The sequence below is a fragment of the Salvelinus fontinalis genome, chromosome 35 (assembly GCF_029448725.1).
Source record: "Salvelinus fontinalis isolate EN_2023a chromosome 35, ASM2944872v1, whole genome shotgun sequence".
NCBI lineage: Eukaryota > Metazoa > Chordata > Actinopteri > Salmoniformes > Salmonidae > Salvelinus > Salvelinus fontinalis.
Window position 1 is genome coordinate 33,965,696 of NC_074699.1, and position 22,500 is coordinate 33,988,195.

The 22,500-nt window shown below is 45.1% G+C and overlaps 2 protein-coding genes across 2 annotated transcripts in view; both read left to right on the forward strand.

The window, feature by feature from the left end:
* LOC129834936 (transmembrane channel-like protein 3) overlaps positions 1-17,189 on the forward strand; it is an 18,229-nt gene extending 1,040 nt beyond the window's left edge. Inside the window, exons 2-10 of the mRNA XM_055900306.1 lie at positions 4,236-4,364; positions 4,825-4,892; positions 7,109-7,237; positions 11,100-11,210; positions 11,778-11,903; positions 12,358-12,436; positions 12,654-12,696; positions 12,908-13,187; positions 13,465-17,189. Of these exons, the coding sequence (XP_055756281.1) occupies positions 4,236-4,364; positions 4,825-4,892; positions 7,109-7,237; positions 11,100-11,210; positions 11,778-11,903; positions 12,358-12,436; positions 12,654-12,696; positions 12,908-13,187; positions 13,465-14,488 (1,989 nt within the window). The 3' untranslated portion in view covers positions 14,489-17,189. The remainder of the gene's footprint in view (positions 1-4,235; positions 4,365-4,824; positions 4,893-7,108; positions 7,238-11,099; positions 11,211-11,777; positions 11,904-12,357; positions 12,437-12,653; positions 12,697-12,907; positions 13,188-13,464) is intronic.
* A 319-nt stretch (positions 17,190-17,508) lies between these two features.
* The window catches only part of LOC129834778 (stAR-related lipid transfer protein 5-like), a 12,107-nt gene continuing 7,115 nt past the window's right edge, over positions 17,509-22,500 (forward strand). Inside the window, exons 1-3 of the mRNA XM_055900049.1 lie at positions 17,509-18,068; positions 18,259-18,308; positions 21,642-21,774. Coding sequence (XP_055756024.1) covers positions 17,979-18,068; positions 18,259-18,308; positions 21,642-21,774 — 273 coding nt within the window. The 5' untranslated portion in view covers positions 17,509-17,978. The remainder of the gene's footprint in view (positions 18,069-18,258; positions 18,309-21,641; positions 21,775-22,500) is intronic.

The following is a 22,500-nucleotide window of genomic DNA, read 5'->3' on the forward strand; positions in this document are numbered from 1 at the left end:
TGAATGCTGTGGTATCATTCATACCACCTTTATGAATGCTGTGGAATCATTAATAACACATTTATGAATGCTGTGGTATCATTCATACCACCTTTATGAATGCTGCGGTATCATTCATACCACCTTTATGAATGCTGTGGAATCATTCATACCACCTTTATGAATGCTGTGGTATCATTCATAACACATTTATGAATGCTGTGGTATCATTCATAACACATTTATGAATGCTGTGGTATCATTCATAACACATTTATGAATGCTGTGGTATCATTCATAACACATTTATGAATGCTGTGGTATCATTCATAACACCTTTATGAGTGCTGTGGTATCATTCATAACACCTTTATGAGTGCTGTGGAATCATTCACAACACATTTATGAATGCTGTGGGATCATTCATAACACATTTATGAGTGCTGTGGAATCATTTACAACACCTTTATGAGTGCTGTGGTATCATTCACAACACCTTTATGAGTGCTGTGGAATCATTAATAGCACCTTTATGAATGCTGTGGGATCATTAATAACACCTTTTTGAATGCTGTGGTATCATTCATAACACCTTTATGAATGCTGTGGTATCATTCATAACACCTTTATGTATAATTTATAACAACATCCATAACACCTACATTCAGCATCATTCACAAGGAGTCTTCAAAATAAAAGTCCCCTAGAATAGACCTTTGTCTATTGTACAAAGGAAATGTGTATTACTACTGTCACAGTAATCTATTATGAAACATAACACTGGAGTAGTTCAACCATGTCAGCCTAAGCACTCTGTGTGTACGGTAAGCACCAATAACTATTACCGTTTTAGATCATTCTGTCTGTACACAGACCTAATCATCAACAGTCTCATCCCTCAGACAGTTACCCTTAATACCTCTTAAAGGCATTATGCCCGACAAGAAAAATGAAAATGTCTTGTCCTGTGGCGATTGTTTCCCCCTAAACAATAGATTGAGTATGGATTGAAACGTACCCAGGCAGACATTCAGGTAATGAAGCTGTCACTAGGCCAAGGATGCAAAACGGATGACTTGTTCTTGGTGCAGATCAATAGGAGGGTATATCGTGTGTCGTCGTCTCAGGAGTGGATATTCTCCAGGAAAATGACATCATATAATTAGCAGACCTGGGTTCAAATGATATCTTTTTATATTTTCAAATGGTTGTGTAACGGCAGTCCTCCTCCTCTTCATCTTCGGAAGAGGAGGAGTATTGAGGGAACCAAGGCGCAGCGTAGTGAAATGACATTTTTATTTAACGAAAACACGAACTTGTAAAAACTAACAAAAACAACAAACGGTGTAGACAGACCTAGACGACGTACTTACATAAAACAAGAAAACGCACGAATAGGAGACATAGGCTACACAAACCAAAAAAACGTAAACAGTCCCGCGTGGTGTACAAACACAGACACGGAAGACAATCACCCACAACGAACACTGTGACAACGCCTACCTAAATATGACTCTTAATTAGAGGAACGCCAAACACCTGCCTCTAATTAAGAGCCATACCAGGCAACCCAAAACCAACACAGAAACAGAAAACATAGAATGCCCACCCAAACTCACGTCCTGACCAACTAACACATATAACAAATTAACAGAAATACGTCAGGAACGTGACATAACCCCCCCCATAAGGTGCGAACTCTGGGCGCACCAGCACAAAGTCTAGGGGAGGGTCTGGGTGGGCATCTGACCACGGTGGTGGCTCAGGCTCCGGGCGAGGTCCCCACCCCACCATAATCAATCCTAACCTCCCTCTCCCCCTAAAAATGTCCACCCTCAATTTACCCCCACAAAATCCTTTTAGTAACATCAATGACATGGACAGCACCGGGACAGAGAGATAAATCAAGACAGAGGGATAGCACCAGACAGAGGGATAGATCAGAAAATAGAGGTAGATCAAGATAGAGAGGGAGATCACGATAGAGGGGCAACTCCGGACTGAAAGGCAGCTCCGGACAGAGAGACAGCTCTGGACTGAGGGGCAGTTCTGGGTATATAGCCGTTTCTGGCTGAAGGGCAGCTCATGGCTGACTGACGAATCTGGACGCTCATGGCAGGCTGACGGCTCTCGACGCTCATGGCTGGCTGACGGCTCTCGACGCTCATGGCTGGCTGACGGCTCTCGACGCTCATGGCTGGCTGACGGCTCTCGACGCTCATGGCTGGCTGACGGCTCTCGACGCTCATGGCAGGCTGACGGCTCTCGACGCTCATGGCCGGCTGACGGCTCTCGACGCTCATGGCTCTCTGACGGCTCTGGCTGCTCATGGCTCGCTGGCGGCTCTGGCAGATCCTGTCTGGTTGGCGGCTCTGGCAGATCCTGTCTGGTTGGCGGCTCTGGCAGATCCTGTCTGGTTGGCGGCTCTGGCAGATCCTGTCTGGTTGGCGGCTCTGGCAGATCCTGTCTGACGGGCGGCTCTAGCGGCTCCTGTCTGGCGGGCGGCTCTAGCGGCTCCTGTCTGGCGGACGGCTCTGTAGGCTCATGGCAGACGGGCGGCTTTGCAGGCTCATGGCAGACGGGCGGCTTTGCAGGCTCATTGCAGACGGATGGCTCAGACGGCGCTGGGGAGACGGATGGCTCAGATGGCGCTGGGGAGACGGATGGCTCAGATGGCGCTGGGGAGACGGATGGCTCAGATGGCGCTGGTGAGACGGATGGCTCAGATGGCGCTGGTGAGACGGATGGCTCTGGCCGGATAAGGCGCACTGTAGACCTGGTGCGTGGTGCCGGAACTGGAGGCACCGGGCTAAGGACACGCACCTTCATACTAGTGCGGGGAGCAGGGACAGGGCACACTGTACTCTCAAAGCCCACTCTATACCTGGTGCGTGGTACCGGCACTGGTGACACCGGGCTGAGGACAAGCACATCAGGATTAGTAGGGGGAGAAGAAACAGTGTGTACAGGGCTCTGGAGACGCACAGGAGGCTTAGTGCGTGGTGCCGGAACTGGAGGCACCGAACTGGATACACGCACTACAGGGAGAGTGCGTGGAGGAGGAACTGGGCTCAGGAGACGCACTGGTAGCCTAGTGCGTAGTGTAGGCACTGTAGGTACTAGGCTGGGGCGGGGAGGTGGCGCCAGAAATACCGGACCGTGGAGGCGTACTGGCACTCTTGAGCATTGAGCCTGCCCAACCTTACCTGGTTGAATGCTCCCGGTTGCCCGACCAGTGCGGGGAGGTGGAATAACCCGCACCGGCCTATGTAGGCAAACCGGGGAAACCATGCTTAAGGCAGGTGCCATGTATGCCGGCCCGAGGAGACGAGTTGAGCCGGCCTCATGACACCTGGCTCAATGACCTATCTAGCCCTACCAGTGCGGGGAGGTGGAATAACCTCTTCATCTTCGGAAGAGGAGGAGTATTGAGGGAACCAAGGCGCAGCGTAGTGAAATTACAATTTTATTTAACGAAAACACGAACTTGTAAAAACTAACAAAAATAACAAACGGTGTAGACAGACCTAGACGACGTACTTACATAAAACAAGAAAACGCACGAATAGGAGACATAGGCTACACAAACCAAACAAACCGTAAACAGTCCTGCATGGTGTACAAACACAGACACGGAAGACAATCACCCACAACGAACACTGTGACAACGCCTACCTAAATATGACTCTTAATTAGAGGAACGCCAAACACCTGCCTCTAATTAAGAGCCATACCAGGCAATCCAAAACCAACACAGAAACAGAAAACATAGAATGCCCACTCAAACTCACGTCCTGACCAACTAACACATATAACAAATTAACAGAAATAGGTCAGGAACGTGACAGGTTGATCGAGCTTTCAACCAATAGGGACGTCCCCAAAAGTGCAAGAACCCAGGTCTGATAAGTATAGCCTGATGATCCATTTCCAATGAGTTATGTACAGTTAGGACAGATGTTATGAGTTTTTCTGAAAGACATACAGTATGCATTTTGTTCATTTAGCAGGCGCTTCATTTAGCAGGCGCTTTAGCAGGCGCTCTTATCCAGAGCAACTTACATTCAAATAAGGTAAAACAACCACACTTCCCTCAATAAAGCTGACAGTGACATCAGTGCTAGTAGGTGTTAGCTAGTGTCATTACAGAATGACCAGAATTACCTTAAAGGCGACACAATAACAGATAGTTACCAGACAGTAGCTATAACAGTATGTTTCTTTATGCTCATATGTTTATATGTGTTGTATTGTAGGAGATGTTGAAGCTGTCTATCATCGATATGATCTTCACGGTGGCCAGTATCCTGTTGATAGACTTCATCAGAGGGCTGGTGGTCAGGTACCTGAGTGACTGCTGCTGCTGGGACCTGGAGAGCAAGTTTGTACGTATTCAACCTCCATTCAAAAACTATTTGTTTCCTTTCAAATAGTCTAGCTGTGCTTAACTGAGCTTGCTTGGTGCAATGGAATAGTCCCGAAAGTGCAAATACTGCCCATATAACACTCCAGGCAAGCTCAAATGGTTTGAAAGAAAACAAATACTGTTTGAACCCAAGGGTGATTGTGACTGTGTCGTTATCGGCTGATTACAGTTGACGTCTGGATAAGTGCAAACTATGTTGAAGTGCAGTACGGTTTACAAGTCACAATTGGATGACTTGCTTTTTAATTGCTCCTGGTAACTGCATGTGCTGGTTTAGTCCACGCCATCATGGCAGGCCCAAGTTGTTGCATCTATCAGGAGTCAACTTTATTTTAAGACATTTGACTAGGTCATCAATATATTTTAAGAAGTAATTAAAGGTTGAATTAATGTCACCCTTTATGTTTCCCACCTGGCAGCCTGAGTATGGGGAATTCAAGATAGCTGAGAATGTACTCCACCTGATATATAACCAAGGAATGATCTGGTATGTCACATTCTACTGGATTTGTCACTTCATCTATTCTTTATTTTTATAGGACAGTGGTGTTCCACTCAACCTTTCACATTGTTTAAACCCTGGTTTCCAGTGGGGAGGCATTTTACATGGACATTTTTGTCATTTATCAGACACTCTTATCCAGAGCAATTAGGCTCAAGTGTCCTTCTCAAGGGAAACACCGACAGTTTTTTCCCCAAGTCGACTCGGGGATCCGAACCAGTGACCTTTCAGTTACTGACCCAACACTCTTACCCGCTAGGATTCCTGCCACCCTGGGAAAACGTGCTTATTGCTGGGAGTGTTACCCACCCACTCCACCACGGCTCGGAACATATTTGTCTCTTCTGACATAAGATATTGGTCTTTGCTGTTGAGCTTTCAGACATCAGATACAACATAGACAGCAGATGGAACTAGGACCCAGAGTTCATCCTCAAGTCACATTGCCAGAATAACTCCAGTTAGAGATATAACACACTCTCTCACACGCTTCAATGCTATGTTCACGTTATCCAGTTTGTTTACAATGTGTGGAAACGTTGTGTAAATTCCTCTGTATGTATAATGGCTCTAAATGATGTATATTGCTAGCAGCACCATGTCACAAGTAACATTCTGACTGTGAAAATGTGATTGGCTATTAATGGTGATTCTGATTCTAATGTAGAAGGTAATGTTCTCATATAAGCTATAATATACAGCCCAGTACTTCTATAAAAGGCAACCTTACTAAGGGCAGGACAGCCCCTGACCCAGAGTAATATGCTGTGCTATGTGTGATATTTCCATTCCACACCTCTGTAGTTAGATGGACAGTATTACCTATGTTTATTCCACACCTCTGCAGTTAGATGGACAGTATTACCTCTGTTTATTCCACACCTCTGCAGTTAGATGGACAGTATTACCTCTGTTTATTCCACACCTCTGTAGTTAGATGGACAGTATTACCTCTGTTTATTCCACACCTCTGCAGTTAGATGGACAGTATTACCTCTGTTTATTCCACACCTCTGTAGTTAGATGGACAGTATTACCTCTGTTTATTCCACACCTCTGCAGTTAGATGGACAGTATTACCTTTGTTCATTCCACACCTCTGTAGTTAGATGGACAGTATTACCTTTGTTCATTCCACACCTCTGTAGTTAGATGGACAGTATTACCTCTGTTCATTCCACACCTCTGCAGTTAGATGGACAGTATTACCTTTGTTCATTCCACACCTCTGTAGTTAGATGGACAGTATTACCTCTGTTTATTCCACACCTCTGCAGTTAGATGGACAGTATTACCTTTGTTCATTCCACACCTCTGTAGTTAGATGGACAGTATTACCTCTGTTCATTCCACACCTCTGCAGTTAGATGGACAGTATTACCTTTGTTCATTCCACACCTCTGTAGTTAGATGGACAGTATTACCTCTGTTCATTCCACACCTCTGCAGTTAGAGGGACAGTATTATCTCTGTTCATTCCACACCATCATTTCAGAGCTGATCAACTCAATGGTCTGAAGCCGAGAGCCATCGGCCGGTAATGTGTTTTATGTAGCCCATACCTGTGTGTGTGTGTGTGTGTGTAGGGGGGGGGGGGGGGGGGGGCTGGAGGAGCTCCATTAGCAGGGGTGTAAATCTGTCCCTCTCTCTGTGTCCTCTGGCTCCTTCACAGAGTGTGGACATTCTTCTCCACCCCCCCCCCCACCCCCCACCCCCCCACCCCACCCCTCTCTCTGTGTTCTCTGGCGCCTTCACAAAGTGGGGATATTCTTCTCCAAACGCCCCACCCCCCACCCCCCCACCACCCCTCTCTCTGTGTTCTCTGGCTCCTTCACAAAGTGGGGATATTCTTCTCCAACCCCCCCCCCCCCCCCCCCCCTCTCTCTGTGTTCTCTGGCTCCTTCACAAAGTGGGGACATTCTTCTCCAACCCCCCCACCCCTCTCTCTCTCTCTCTCTTTCCCTCTCACTCACTCTGTCTTTCTCTCTCTCTTTCTCTCTGTCTTTCTCGCTCACTCTCTCTCATATCATTTTCATAATAGTGACATAAACACATTAATACATTACAGCTGATGTCATCTAATGGTAACTGACTTTACACCATCACAACACAAACTGCTGTGTAGGTAACCTTGTTTGCTCATATATACATTATGATAATTCAGCTCCACTTCTCCCCCCCTTCTCTCTCTCTCTCTCTAGGATGGGTTCGTTCTTCTCTCCCTGTCTGCCTGCCTTTAACATGTTGAAGCTGATAGGCTTGATGTACCTGAGGAGTTGGGCTGTGCTCACCTGTAACGTCCCTCACCAACAGGTGTTCAGAGCATCCAGGTCAGGGACAGAGACACACAGTCACACACACAGGCACGCACACACACACACACACACAGACACGCACACACACACAGGCACGCACACACACTGTCATGCACACACATACAGGCATGCACACACACACAGGCACACACACACACGCACACACACACACACACACACAGGCACGCACACACACACAGGCACGCACACACACAAGCACACACACACGCACACACACACACACACACAAGCACACACACACACAAACACACACACACAGGCACACACACACACACGCACACACAGGCACACACACACACACACACACACACACACACAGGTACACACACAGGCACACACACACACACACACACAAGCACACACACACACAGGAAGACACACACACACACACACGCACACAAACACACAGGCACACACAGGCACACACAGACACGCACACACACACACAAGCAGACACACACACACTCACAGGCACACACACACACACAGGTACATACACACACATTTAGTGCACTGGGAAAGTATTTAGACCTCAGAGCCTTATTCCAAAATGAATTTAAAAAAAACAATCTACACACAATACCCCATAATGACAAAGCAAAAAAGGGTTTATAGAAAGTTTTGCAGATGTATAAAAAATAATAAATAGATGTAAAAAATAAAGTTAAGTAAATAATAAACCTTATTTACATAAGTATTCAGACCCTGTGCTTTGAGACTCAAAATTGAGCTCAGGTGCAGCCTGGCCAAACTGAGCAATCGGGGGAGATGGGCCTTGGTCAGGGAGATGACCAAGAACCCGATGGTCACTCTGACAGAACTCCAGAGTTCCTCTGTGGAGATGGGAGAACCTTCCAGAAGGACAACCCTCTCTGGAGCACTCCACCAATCAGGTCTTTATGGTAGAGTGGCCAGACGGAAGCCCCTCCTCAGTAAAAGATTAAAGGAGGAAAATACAGAGAGATCCTTGATGAAAACCTGCTCCAGTGCGCTCAGGACCACAGACTGGGGCGAAGGTTCACCTTCCAACAGGACAACAATCCTAAGCACAAAAAAAACCCGATTTCATCCATTTTAGAATACGGCTGTAGCAAAATGTGGAAAAAATCAAGGGGTCTGAATACTTTCCCAAAGCACTGTACACTCATACTGGACAAGCATGTTCAGAAGACACAGCCACTCTACCATTCACTTCTCTCTCTCTCTAGTACTGATGAATCCATTATAAACAGTACCACAAAATACTAACATTACATAACAGCATAGTGCGACACTACCTCTTTTGGACAGTGAGTGAGTCTGATTCACTCTGGGCCTATAATCCTGGTTCTGCGGTTCTGATTCTGTCGTTCTGGTCTCATTACTCCTCTCCTCCCCTCCCACCGGATCTTATTTTCCAGCTCTGTGGAGAGAGAGAACCAAATGAGCACATCTCACACACACACACACACACACACACGGCCTGCAGGCACTCAGCCCACTCTGATTTATGTAACGAGTCTGTTGCTGCCTCTTTCAGGCCTTATCAGTCACTCTCAGATGTACAGGAAAATACACACTTATGCAAGCGCGCACACACACCGTACACTTCACTTGGTTATGTAAAACAGCATGATAGTTTAAAGAAATAGCATATAAGTTTATTAAAGAAATAGAATGATATGAATAAATAGTATATGTGACTCACCACCTGTATTTGGTCTTCATTAAGTAGCAATATTTGAAATTGTGTATTTTACATTGGATAAAAGTAGAGACTCAGAGCTACCAAAATGGTATATCATGCACTGCATTTTTGAGGAAAGTAATTCTTTGAAAGTTGATAAGCTTTGAATGTTACTTTTGAGAAAATGGCATTTGAATGTTTTAATATCTAGTGAAGAGCTTTTCTATGTCTACACCCATTCAGCATCGTTCGCACCCTCTTAAGCTATAGCCCCACCCATCTCGATTCATTCTCGGAGCATTCAGAGCTCACACTTGACACTCTGGCCGATGATTTGTTTACCTCCCGATAACATGAAAACAGCCTAACCAGCTCTGCTGCAAACAATTTCATTACGCTTTTTTGCAGACGTTTACTGACACCGCCCACTTTAGCTTAAGACATCTAGCTAGCTAGGTAAACAAAGCTCAAATAGACAGAAGCCCTCTATATGGCAGACCAATCCAAACTCCTCTCTTTGCATGTCCAGCCCACTCATTATCTCAGCATATCATGGCTAGTGGGACGGTTGCTGGCTTTTTCTGTGGTTTAACCAACAAGTCTCGTAATTTAACAATTTTATTTGCATTTACAGATGGCATGCAAGTTTGTTATTAAGGCACATGAACGTTTACATGTTCCAGAAGGCATTTCTGCCAAAAATCTTCTTTAAAAAAAATGGCTCTCCTGTGAAGTCATGACTTGCGACATGAGCCTAGTTTCCTGAAACGGGTCACATATGAAAAATATCTTCCACCAAGACCTCTCCATCACAGTTGACAACTCCACAGTGTCGCCCTCCCAGAGTGAAAAAACCCTCTCCATCACAGTTGACAACTCCACAGTGTCGCCCTCCCAGAGTGCAAAAAACCTCTCCATCACAGTTGACAACTCCACAGTGTCGCCCTCCCAGAGTGCACAAGACCTCTCCATTACAGTTTACAACTCCACAGTGTCGCCCTCCCAGAGTGCAAAAAACCTCTCCATCACAGTTGACAACTCTACAGTGTCGCCCTCCCAGAGTGCACAAGACCTCTCCATCACAGTTGACAACTCTACAGTGTCGCCCTCCCAGAGTGCACAAGACCTCTCCATTACAGTTGACAAGTCCACAGTGTCGCCCTCCCAGAGTGAAAAAAACCTCTCCATCACAGTTGACAACTCTACAATGTCGCCCTCCCAGAGTGCAAAAAAACCTTGGTGTGAACCTGGACAACACCCTGTCGTTCTCTACCGCTCCCTGCAGGTTCATGCACTAGAGTAAGTAGAGTAAGACGATACCTCACACAAGAAGCGGCGCAGGTCCTAATCCAGGCACTTGTTCTCTCCCGTCTGGACTACTGCAACTCTCTGTTGACTGGGCTCCCTGCCTGTGCCATCAAACCCCTGCAACTTATCCAGAACGCAGCAGGTTTTCAACCTTACCAAGTTCTCTCATGTCACCACGCTCCTCTGCACACTCCACTGGCTTCCAGTTGAAGCTCACATCCACTACAAGACCATTGGGGCTTACCTACAGAGCAGCAAGAGGAGCTACCCCTCCATACCTTCAGGCTATGCTCAAACCCTACACCCCAACATGAGCACTACGTTCTGCCACCTCAGGTCTCTTGGCCCTTCCACCTCTACGGGAGGACAGCTCCCGCTCAGCCCAGTCCAACCTCTTCTCTGTCCTCTCACCCCAATGGTAGAAACTTCTACCTGAAGCTAGGACAGTCCCTGCCCATCTTCCAAAAACATCTGAAACCCGTCCTCTTCAAACAGTATGTTTGACCCCCCCCCCTTCTAGCTCTGATTCCACTGATAGCTACGTTATTGAGAAAAAAAATCATTTAGATGACTGTGATATGCGGTTGTCCCACCTAGCTACCTTAAGGTGAATGCACTGTAAGTCGCTCTGGATAAGAGCGTCTGCTAAATAACTAAAATGTACATTTCAAAATGTATAATCAAACAATAGTATGATTGTATATTAAAAATATATTTCACCATTCCTATTGTCTCTAACCAAACATGGATTATGGTTTTTGATTATCTGTCTTTGTAAACATATTTGATCAGGATTACAAAGGGAGAATAACTTGAAATAACACAGATAAATAAACAATATAGAAATAAAAGTACTATTTTATTTCTCTCATTTGTTTCCAGATCAAATAATTTCTACCTGGCTATGCTGTTGTTCATGCTTTTTCTGTGTATGCTGCCCACCATCTTTGCCATAGTGAGATACAGACCTTCCCAACACTGCGGGCCATTTAGGTAAGCGATTATTCCCGTGAAGCTCTTTAAATGTGGTGCCCATTTTAAAGTTAGCCCTTGTAATTTAAGGAAATGTAAGCCACACTTTCGATAGGGTTGCAGTATACTGTGTGTGTGTCTGTCTGTCTGTCTGTCTGTCCGTCTGTCCGTCTGTCCGTCTGTCCGTCTGTCTGTGTGCATGTTTGTAGCCAAAGTGTGTGTGTGTTTGTGGATGAGCTAACTCCTATTGAGAACCTTGAAAATCGCTATAAAACATCAATCCATGATTATTTTGTTATCATCACATATCATAATCTGCTGAAAGCACTATATGGCCAAGAAGAAAAGCCTGTATAGCTTTAATTCTTCTGTGTGTGTGTGTCTGTGTGTGTGTGTGTGTGTGTGTGTGTGTGTGTGTGTGTGTGTGTGTGTGTGTGTGTGTGTGTGTGTGTGTGTGTGTGTGTGTGTGTGTGTGTGTGTGTGTGTGTGTGTGTGTGTGTGTGTGTGTGTGTGTGTGTGTGTGTGTGTGTGTGTGTGTGTGTGTGTGTGTGTGTGTGTGTGTGCGCGCGCGTGTTCGTTCCCCTGCAGCGGTCAGGAGAAGATTTATGACATCATCTCAGAGACGATAGCCAATGACTTCCCGCTGTGGTTCAGTAAAGTGATGAGTTACGTCACCAGCCCTGTCGTAGCGCTGCCCGCTCTGCTACTGCTGTTGTGAGTGCACTCACACACACAGACTTACACACACTCACACATAGACTCCCACACATACACACACACACACATAGACTCCCACAAATACACACACACACACACACACACTCAGACAGACTCACACACACTCACACACAGACTCACACACATACACATACACACACACACACACACACACACACACACATAGACTCACACACACACACACACACACACACACACACACACACACACACACACACACACACACACACACACACACACACACACACACACACACACACACACACACACACACACACACACACACACTGTGTAGCCTGACTTGCTTAATGCCTTCGGATTGGTCAAGTCATTGTGTCAGTCATCTTGGGGTAAATCTCTCTGTGTCCTTCAGCATGTTGATCAGTCATTGTATCAGTCCTATTGGGGTAACTCTCTCTGTGTCCTTCAGCATGCTGATCTACTACCTTCAGGCCATTGCCAGATCCCTTAAATTCACCAACAACCAGCTGAGGATGCAGCTTCAGACTGTGAGTTACAGACACTATAGTTATAGTTCTCGAAGTCAGTCACTATTATACATTAAACAAACGTACATATGAACTTAGAGTGCATCCCAAATATTCCCTAGACAGTGTACTACTTTTGGCTCTGGTTAAAAGTAGTGGACTATGTAGGCAATATGGTGCCATTTGGGATGCCCACTTGGTCTCATGAATGTATGCTGAAAAGAAATGTATTTGTCAGGAGAGAACAGAAGACAAGAAGAAGGTATTACAGCTGGCTTCAGGTAAACCTCATCATTCTACTTTCTGGTTGGTTGGTTCTATGTAGTCTATATCTACATATCCCCTAACCTCTTACATCTGACCTTTAACCCTTCACCTCACCTTTAACCCTTCACCTCACTATTAACCTTTACCAATTAAAATGTTGAACTTTTGAACACCCAAGCTATAATCCCTGACCTGTAACACCTGACCTCTGACCCCCACCCATAGCGAGGCTACAGGCCCCAGAGGTCCCCGGGGGGGACAGGAAGCCTGACCAGCAGGATGGTGACATCACCAGCCGCGAGTCGTCCATTCGCACGCCGTCGCCACGACCCAACGGCAGTGTCACAAACTTCCAGTCGCCCGATCGTCGCGGCAACGGCATCCGCACCATCACCCAGTCGGCATCGAGGGCCGAGACCGCTAGGGCGACATTTGCTGCTGGGGCGTCTAGAAGTCCAACAGTGTCCATAATTCACAAGCAAAGGCCGGAGAACATCCCTAACAGGTGTGTCACACACACACACACACATATGATGTGTTATTCTGTCTGGTCAGTCACAGGCTTTTATATAGTCCTCTACAGGTGTGTCTACAGGAGGATTAAGTTTTTCTAAAGCCTGTTTGGGCAAACTATGGCCTGGAGTACTGTCACTACCAAAGGAATCAACGATACACAGTATCAGTAGTATTTGTTACTGTAATGATTCAAGTTGAAGTGGTCTCTCATTACGACCACATACAGTAGTAACATTTATCATCCGTATTTCCCTCTGTCACCACAGACACCCTTCCTACCTGGGAGGCCCTAGCGGTACCTGCAGGTCCAAGTCCTACCACCATGTGGCGTACAACCCCCCGACACGCTACTCCTCAGAGAACATCCACTCCGACCCACTCTACAGGAAGACCATCAGGCCCATGCACTCCGCAGAGGCAGCTGGGATAGTGACCGCCCAGAGCTATGTGGGCCGTCGCCCCTACACCACGCGCTACGTCATCGTCAACGAGAACGAAGCTAGGAAAAAGTTGCTTCGATCAGCCACACGCGTCCCTCGCCACTTCCGAGCGGAGGACCCGGTGGGTGAAATCGTAGAGCTGATCCCGCGGAATATCAAGCGGTATACTCCAAGGGCTCCGCATCTGCATGGGCACCCACATAGGTCGAATCCGGCCCAGTCACACCTGAGTGATGAAGAGCAGGAGGAAGAGGCAGGGGGGAAGAGGGAGTCTAGGAGGGGGTTGTTCGGGCAGACTCACCGGCCCCGCTCACTCTCCGACCTCCACCAGCCGGCTCGCTTCTACATCGGAGAGCGCCTGGAGACCAAGCTGGTTATGGCGTCAAAAGACAGCCACACTGCTAGGGGGCGCTACAGCGGTGAAGCCCAAAAAGGGGACTGGGAGGATATGGAGACGCGCTTGCACTCCCTCTCCCAGACCAGCATCAGAGGAGCGGAGCTTCCACCACCAATCAGGCACACACAGTCCCCAGCCAGACACCCCCACTCCCCGAGCAGACTTGTACACTCACACCCCCAGGGCCCTGGAAGACGCCTGGAGCCACAGGTCAAGCCCAAGACATCCAGGTCCAAGCTGGAGCCTTCCCTGACTGAGTCGGACTCGGCCTCTCTGGCCTCCAGTAGCGACCAGCAGAACAGCAGCACAGACCAGTACATCCAGGTCATTCACAACAAGGAGAAGTATCTCAAGTCTGAGGCAAGGCAAGGCAAGCTGGCTAAGAAGAAGTCCAAAGCCAGTATAGATCTCAATGTGTCTGGGTCCAAAGACCTGGTCTGCTCCAACGTGTAGTTGGTGTATTTGTATTGTGAATATATCTAGGTTTATTTAACCTTTATTAATCCATATTGACAGTAGTGAAAAGTACTTAAGTAAAAAATACTTTAAAGTACTACCTAAGCAGTTTTTTGGGGTATATGTACTTTACTTTTAGTCTACTATATTCCTAAAGAAAATAATGTGCTTTTTACTCCATACATTTTCCCTGACACCCAAAAGTACTAGTTACATTTTGAATGCTTAGCAGGACAGGAAAATGGTCTAATTCACACACATCAAGAGAACATCCCTGGTCATCCCTACTGCCTCTGATCTGGCAGACTCACTAAACACAAATTTGACAAACACTTCATTTGTAAATTATGTCTGACTGTTGAATTGTGCCCCTGGCTATCAGTAAATTTTAAAAACAAAAAATTGTGCCGTCTGGGTTGCTTCTGCCCCTGAACAAGCCAGTTAACCCACTATTCCCTGGGCGCCGAAGACGTGGATGTCGATTAAGGCAGCCATCCGCACCTCTGATTCAGAAGGGTTGGGTTAAATGTGGAAGACACATTTCAGTCGAATGCATTCAGTTGTACAACTGACTATGTATCCCCCTTTCCCTTTCCTAAATTAATATAAGGAATTTGAAATGATTTACACTTTTACTTTTTATACTTAAGTAAATTTTTGGAATTCACATTTACTTTTGATACTTAAGTATATTTAAAACCAAATACTTTTAGACTTTTACTCAAGTAGAATTTTACTGGGTGACTTTCACTTTTACTTGAGTCATTTTCTTTTAAGGTAGCTTTACTTTTACTCAAGTACAACAATTAGGTACTTTTTCCACCACTGGTTATTGAAAGCAAATTATATTTTACAATAATGACCTGTCGAGTTAATTGTTTTGTAATGGGTTACACAAAGTCGTATTGTAAACCACAGAAAATGTGAAAAGCCCATTCATGGCCAATGCTATACTTTGTGTGTGTTAACAAACAGCTCTATGTACATAATATGCATAACATATTATATGCTCACATTATCATGGATACTGTGCTTGCTATCAATCTAATAAATATCATGGTCAATGGTCCAAAGTAGTGTACCTAAGCATCAGATTGTTTTGTTCTACTCAAGGTTATGTGTATGGCCCTTGATGTTTGTTTTAGGGTTATCACAAACAGATGTTATATTGGCTATTGTGTGTGTGTACATTACATTGTACCAAGCAAACATGGCCTTCAATTCAGTAAAATGATGATACCGTAGTAAAGTATGATGTGTAACATATATAATATACTCTGCAAAAAAATAAACATCCCTTTTTCAGGACCCTGTCTTTCAAAGATAATTCATAAAAATCCCAAAAGCTTCACAGATCTTCATTGTAAAGGGTTTAAACACTGTTTACCATGCTTGCTCAATGAACCATAAACAATTAATTAACATGCACCTGTTGAACGGTCTTAAGACACTAACAGCTTACAGACAGTAAGCAATTAAGGTCACAGTTATGAAAACTTAGGACACTAAAGAGGCCTTTCTACTGACTGTGAAAAACACCAAAAGAAGGATGCCAAGGGTCTCTGCTCATCTTCGTGGACGTGCCTTAGGCATGCTGCAAGGAGGCACAAGGACTGAAGATGTGGCCAGGGCAATAAATTGCAATGTCCGTACTGTGAGACACCTAAGACAGCGCTACAGGGAGACAGGACAACACCTGCACAGGATCGGTACCTCCGAACATCACACCTGCAGGACAGATACAGGATGGCAACAACAACTGCTCGAGTTACACTAGGAACGCACAATCCCTCCATCAGTGCTCAGACTGTCCGCAATAGGCTGAGAGAAGCTGGACTGAGGGCTTGTAGGCCTGTTGTAAGGCAGGTCCTCACCAGACATCACTGGCAACAATGTCGCCTATGGGCACAAACCCACAGTCGCTGGACCAGACTGGCAAAAAGTGCTCTTCACTGATGAGTCGCGGTTTTGTCTCACCAGGGGTGATGTTCAGATTGGCGTTTATCGCCGAAGAAATGAGCGTTATACTGAGACCTGTACTCTGGAGCGGGATCTATTTGGAGGTGGAGTGTCCATCATGGTCTGGGGCGGTGTGTCACAGCATCATCGGACTGAGCTTGTTGTCATTGCAAGCAATCTTAACGCTGTGCGTTACAGGGAAGACTTCCTCCTCCCTCATGTGGTACCCTTCCTGCAGGTTCATCCTGACATGACCCTCCAGCATGACAATGACACCAGCCATACTGCTCGTTCTGTGCGTGATTTCCTGCAAGACAGGAATGTCAGTGTTCTGCCATGGCCAGTGCGAAGAGCCCGGATCTCAATCCCATTGAGCACGTCTGGGATCTGTTAGATCGGAGGGTGAGGACTAGGGCCATTCCCCCCATAAATGTCCGGGAACTTGCAGGTGCCTTGGTGGAAGAGTGGTGTAACATCTCACAGCAAGAACTGGCAAATCTGGTGCAGTCCATGAGGAGGAGATGCACTTCAGTACTTAATGCAGCTGGTGTCCACAACAGATACTGACTGTTACTTTTGATTTTGACCCCCCCTTTGTTCAGGGACACATTATTCCATTTCTGTTAGTCACATGTCTGTGGAACTTGTTCAGTTTATGTCTCAGTTGTTGAATCTTGTTATATTTATACAAATATTTACACATGTTAAGTTTTCTGAAAATAAACACAGTTGACAGTGAGAGGACGTTTCTTTTTTTGCTGAGTTTATAACACCTTGGGATATGTATAAAGTACATTTACAAAAGGAATGCCATGTCGATAACTTCTAGACTAAAAGTGGCCTGAGTCTGCTCTGTGGGTGGAGAAAAAAAAGTGACATATTAACGTATGTGTTTCGATAACTGATTGTCGTTGCAGTAAGAACATTGAAAGTGCCAATTGTTTTCACCCTTCTATCTGGGCATGGTCTGGTGGACACGTAACTATCATTTTCAAACTACAATTCCCAGCCTTCCCTTCAACACTGTTCCAAGCTTCCAACGAATCAGAAAGCGTACTTTTTTCACATGAATTTTTTTCATCAGTTGATGGGAAAACGGCTAGCTAGCCTGCTGGCTAAATAAGCTTACTTTTTACTACAAATTCGTGTTAGATGTTTATGACAATCAATGTTTTATTTTAAGCAAGTCTGAGTCTTACTGACTTCAGGAACCTCGCGGCTAACGATAATGCAAGTCTTTCATTCAATATATGCATTAGCTAACTAATGTTAGCTAGCTACTGTAAATTGTCTAATATTGGTGTGTGTGGCTAACTGTTACTAAACGTAACTGTCTCATATTCATAGTTCATATTTTACGCTTCATACTCTACGATAACTTCAGCTAGTTATCTTGTGTGTCAGTCTAAATCCATCCATTTGGAATCACGGCTAATGTTAGCTATCTAACTAGTCAGTTAGCCTGACAGCTGGCTAGCTATTGAACCGGTTGCAAGTCCTCCATCATCACATCTGCCAGGCGGACAACATGGATTACCAGAACACAGCGAATGCAGTTGGGGACTGTCTTTTGAGCTACACCAAGGACGAGTCTGGGTGGAAAGTCTGCAAGAAATCGGTGCGTAATGTTCTAGGTCGCAATATTAATATTTTATAATTACAGGTGACGTTCCTTTCTGTGCACCATGTTAACGGCTCCATTTTGCTGTGTCATTGTAAATAACATAGCTAGGTAAGTGCAGTCAGTGTGTTGACAACAGCAACCAATGTTTTGTTTCTGACAAATGGATGTGTCTGTCCATTTTTAGAATGACGTCATCGTGTCCTGGCGGCCATCGACTGAGTTCCCTGGGAATGTGTAAGTATAAGCTGCTCTCCTTATCTAGGCCAAATCATTCATTTCTAAATGTTGTATAGAAGCAAGTTAGACTAGCTAAATGTCATTTTCCCAATCTTATCTCCGGAGAGTCTTTAACGTTACTGCCTAACAGCGGTAACCTTGACTGAACTGAGAGCATCAGTTACTGAAACTGTTGGACTTAAGTTTTTACTTAGGTCATCTTCAGCTGTTTATCATAACGGTCTAAAGAGGGCTACTTTCCCCTCCTCGACCAGTTTCCTTCAGCTGCATTGATATGAAAAAAACTGAGAAAGAAATATCCACCATCTTGCTTTTACTGTTGCTGTTTTCAGTTCAGTGCAAATGAAGGAGAGAACATGGAGATGAAGCCACGTTAGACTGTTAATTAAGAAAGCACAAATAACAGGCTGGCTTCCCAGACCCAGATTAAGCCTAGTCCTGGACTAAAAAGCATTCTTAATGGAGAATCTCCATTGACAACACTTTTTAGTTTAGGACTGGGCTTAATCGGTTATGTTTGACGTGTATTAGAGTTAGTGTTCTGTCTATCTCTACATGTTATGTTTGATGTGTATTATGGTTAGTGTTCTGTCTATCTCTACATATGTTGTGTCTGACTGGTACAGTGCATTCAGAAAGTATTCAGACCCCTTCACTTGTTCTACTTTGTTACGTTAGCCTTATTCAAAAATGGATTTAATGTATTTTTTTCCTCATCATTCTACACACAATCCCCCATAATGACAAAGCAAAAAAAAAGGATTTTAAATTCTTGCAAATGTATTTAAACTATTTTAAAAATGTTATCACATTTAGATAAGTATTCAGACCTTTTACTCAGTACTTTGTTGAAGCACCTTTGGCAGCGATTACAGCCTTGAGTCTTTTTGGGTATGACGCTACAAGCTTGGCACACCTGTATTTGGGGAGTTTCTCCCATTCTTCTCTACAGATCCTCTGAAGCGCTGTCAGGTTGGATGGGTAGCGTTGCTGCACAGCTATTTTCAGGTCTCTCCAGAGATGTTTCGATCGGGTTCAAGTCTGGGCTCTGGCTTAGCTACTCAAGGTCATTCAGAGACTTGTCTCGAATACACTCTTACATTGTCTTGGCTGTGTGTTTAGGGTCGTTGTCCTGTTGGAAGGTGAACCTTTGCCCCAGTCTGAGGTCCTGAGCGCTCTGGAGCAGGTTTTCATCAAGGATTTTTTTTTAAATATATATATTTCACCTTTATTTAACCAGGTAGGCTAGTTGAGAACAAGTTCTCATTTGCAATTGCGACCTGGCCAAGATAAAGCAAAGCCGTTTGACACATACAACAACCCAGAGTTACACATGGAATAAACAAAACATACAGTCAATAATACAGTAGAAAAAGTCTATATACAGCATATGCAAATGAGGTAGGATAAGGGAGGCAAGCAAATAAATAGGCCATGGTGGTGAAGTAAATACAATATAGCAATTAAACACTGGAATGGTAGATGTGCAGAAGATGAATGTGCAAGTAGAGATACTGGGGTGCAAAGGAGCAAGATAAATAAATGCAGTATGGGGTTAAGGTAGTTGGATGGGCTATTTACAGATGGGCTATGTACAGGTGCAGTGATCTGTGAGCTGCTCAGACAGCTGGTGCTTAAAGCTAGTGAGGGAGATATGAGTCTCCAGCTTCAGTGATATTTGCAGTTCGTTCCAGTCATTGGCAGCAGAGAATTGGAATTTGGTTACCCCCAAAGCCAAAGGAAGAATTGGCTTTGGGGGTAACCAGTGAGATATACCTGCTGGAGCGCGTGCTACGGGTGGGTGCTGCTATGGTGACCAGTGAGCTGAGATAAGGCAGGGCTTTACCTAGCAGAGACTTGTAGATGACCTGGAGCCAGTAGGTTTGGCGACGAGTATGAAGCGAGGGCCAGCCAACGAGAGCGTACAGGTCGCAGTGTTGGGTAGTATATGGGGCTTTGGTGACAAAACGGATGGCACTGTGATAGACTACATCCAAGTTGTTGAGTAGAGTGTTGGAGGCTATTTTGTAAATTACATCGCCGAAGTCGAGGGTCGGTAGGATGGTCAGTTTTACGAGGGTATGTTTGGCAGCATGAGTGAAGGATGCTTTGTTGTGAAATAGGAAGCCGATTCTAGATTTAATTTTGGATTGGAGATGCTTAATGTGAGTCTGGAAAGAGAGTTTACAGTCTAACCAGACACCTAGGTATTTGTAGTTGTCTACATATTCTAAGTCAGAACCGTCCAGAGTGGTGATGCTGGACGGCCGTGCGGGGATCTCTATGTACTTTATTCTGTTAATCTTTCTCTCAATCCTGACTAGTCTCCCAGTCCCCGCTCCTGAAAAACATCACCACTGCATGATGCTGCCACCACCATGCTTTACCTTAGGGATGGTATTGGCCAGGTGATGAGCTCTGCCTGGTTTTCTCCAGATGTAACGCTTGGCATTTAGGCCAAAGAGTTCAGTCTTGGTTTCATCAGACCAGAGAATCTTGTTTCTCATGGTCTGAGAGTCCTTTAGGTACCTTTTGGCAAACTCGAAGCGGGCTGTCATGTGCCTTTTTCTGAGGACTGGCTTAATTCTGGCCACTCTACCATGAAGGCCTGATTGGTGGTGCTGCAGAGATGGTTGTCCTTCTGGAAGGTTATCCCATCTTCATAGATGAACTCTGGAGCTCTGTCAGTGACCATCGGGTTTTTGGTCACCTCCCTGACCAAGGCCCTTCTCCCTCGATTGCTCAGTTTGGCCGGGCGGCCAGCTCTAGGAAGAGTCTTGGTGGTTCCAAACTTCATCCATTTAAGAATGAGGGAGGTCACTGTGTTCTTGGGGACCTTCAATGCTACAGAAATGTTTTGTTAACCTTCCCCGGATCTGTGCCTCGACACAATCCTGTCTAGGAGCTCTACGGACAATTCCTTCGACATAATGGCTTGGTTTTTGCTCAAACATGAACTGTCAAATTATATATACAGGTGTCTGCCTTTCCAAGTCATGTCCAATCAATTGAATTTACCACAGGTGGACTCCAATCAAGTTGTAGAAACATCTCAAGGATGATCAGTGGAAACAGGATGCACCTGAGCTCAATTCCGAGTCTCATAGCAAAGGGTCTGAATACTTATGTAAATAAGGTATTTTCATTTATTTTATACACTTGCAAAAAATTCTAAACCTGTTTTTGCTTTGTCATTATGGGGTATTGTGTGTAGATTGGTGAGACCATTTTTTTATTTAATAAATTTTAGGTCTGAATACTTTCCGAATGCACTGTATAAGAGTTAGGGTTAGTGGTGTTCTGTCTCTCTACATGTGTTGTGTCTGACAGATATAAGGGGGAGTCGGTGGTGAAGGGAAGTCCAGAGAAGGTATGGGAGTGTCTGAAGCCAGTGCCAAATGGACTGCGGGTGAAATGGGACAACAATGTCAAGAAGTTTGAGCTGGTAGAGCAAGTCACTGAGGTAGGCTAAGTTTCAAACCAATGGACCGTACTGTGGTCACAGTCAGTCACAATTCAGTTGTTTTGTCCCCATCATCATCATCTATGTTCTGAGTTTGCTTTAGAGAGTTGTCACTGATCATTTGATTCTCCATTGATTCTTTATCATTCCTCACTCACTCACACACCCACAAACAAATCACAGCTGAATAAATACTCTGTCATCCATTCTTGCTGTATAGTTCTGTCTACTCCCCCAACTTTGTTGATAAGCCTTAGGGTTTTATGGAAGTGAGTTTTACCTGACCTCTATGGGACTTCCTGGTTACGTGACGGTTAAATAAGGTATCCAAGCAACCAAAGTGTGTCATCCAATGTGTTCATGGTTTTGATACATGTTTCCTAAAGGGCACCTGCCAGCGATCGCCACACCCACAGCACCAATGCAGCGCTCCTACCCTTTGTTCTCTATTCCATTAGTCATGTTAATATTTATTTGGGACGAACACAAGTTCAGGGACATGTTCAGTAGGAAAACATAGATAAATGCTATGGATAGAACTGACGCCATAGCTTATTCTGCAGATCAGATGGGTACTTTTGTTGTGTCCTGTTGAACGAGGCCCAGTGTTTATCTTGCGGAACGTTGCAGATAGAAATGTCATGGATAGAACTGACGTGATGCCTTATTCTGCTTATCAAAGGGGTTTGTTTCATTCTACTTTGTATATTTCTATATGGACATTCC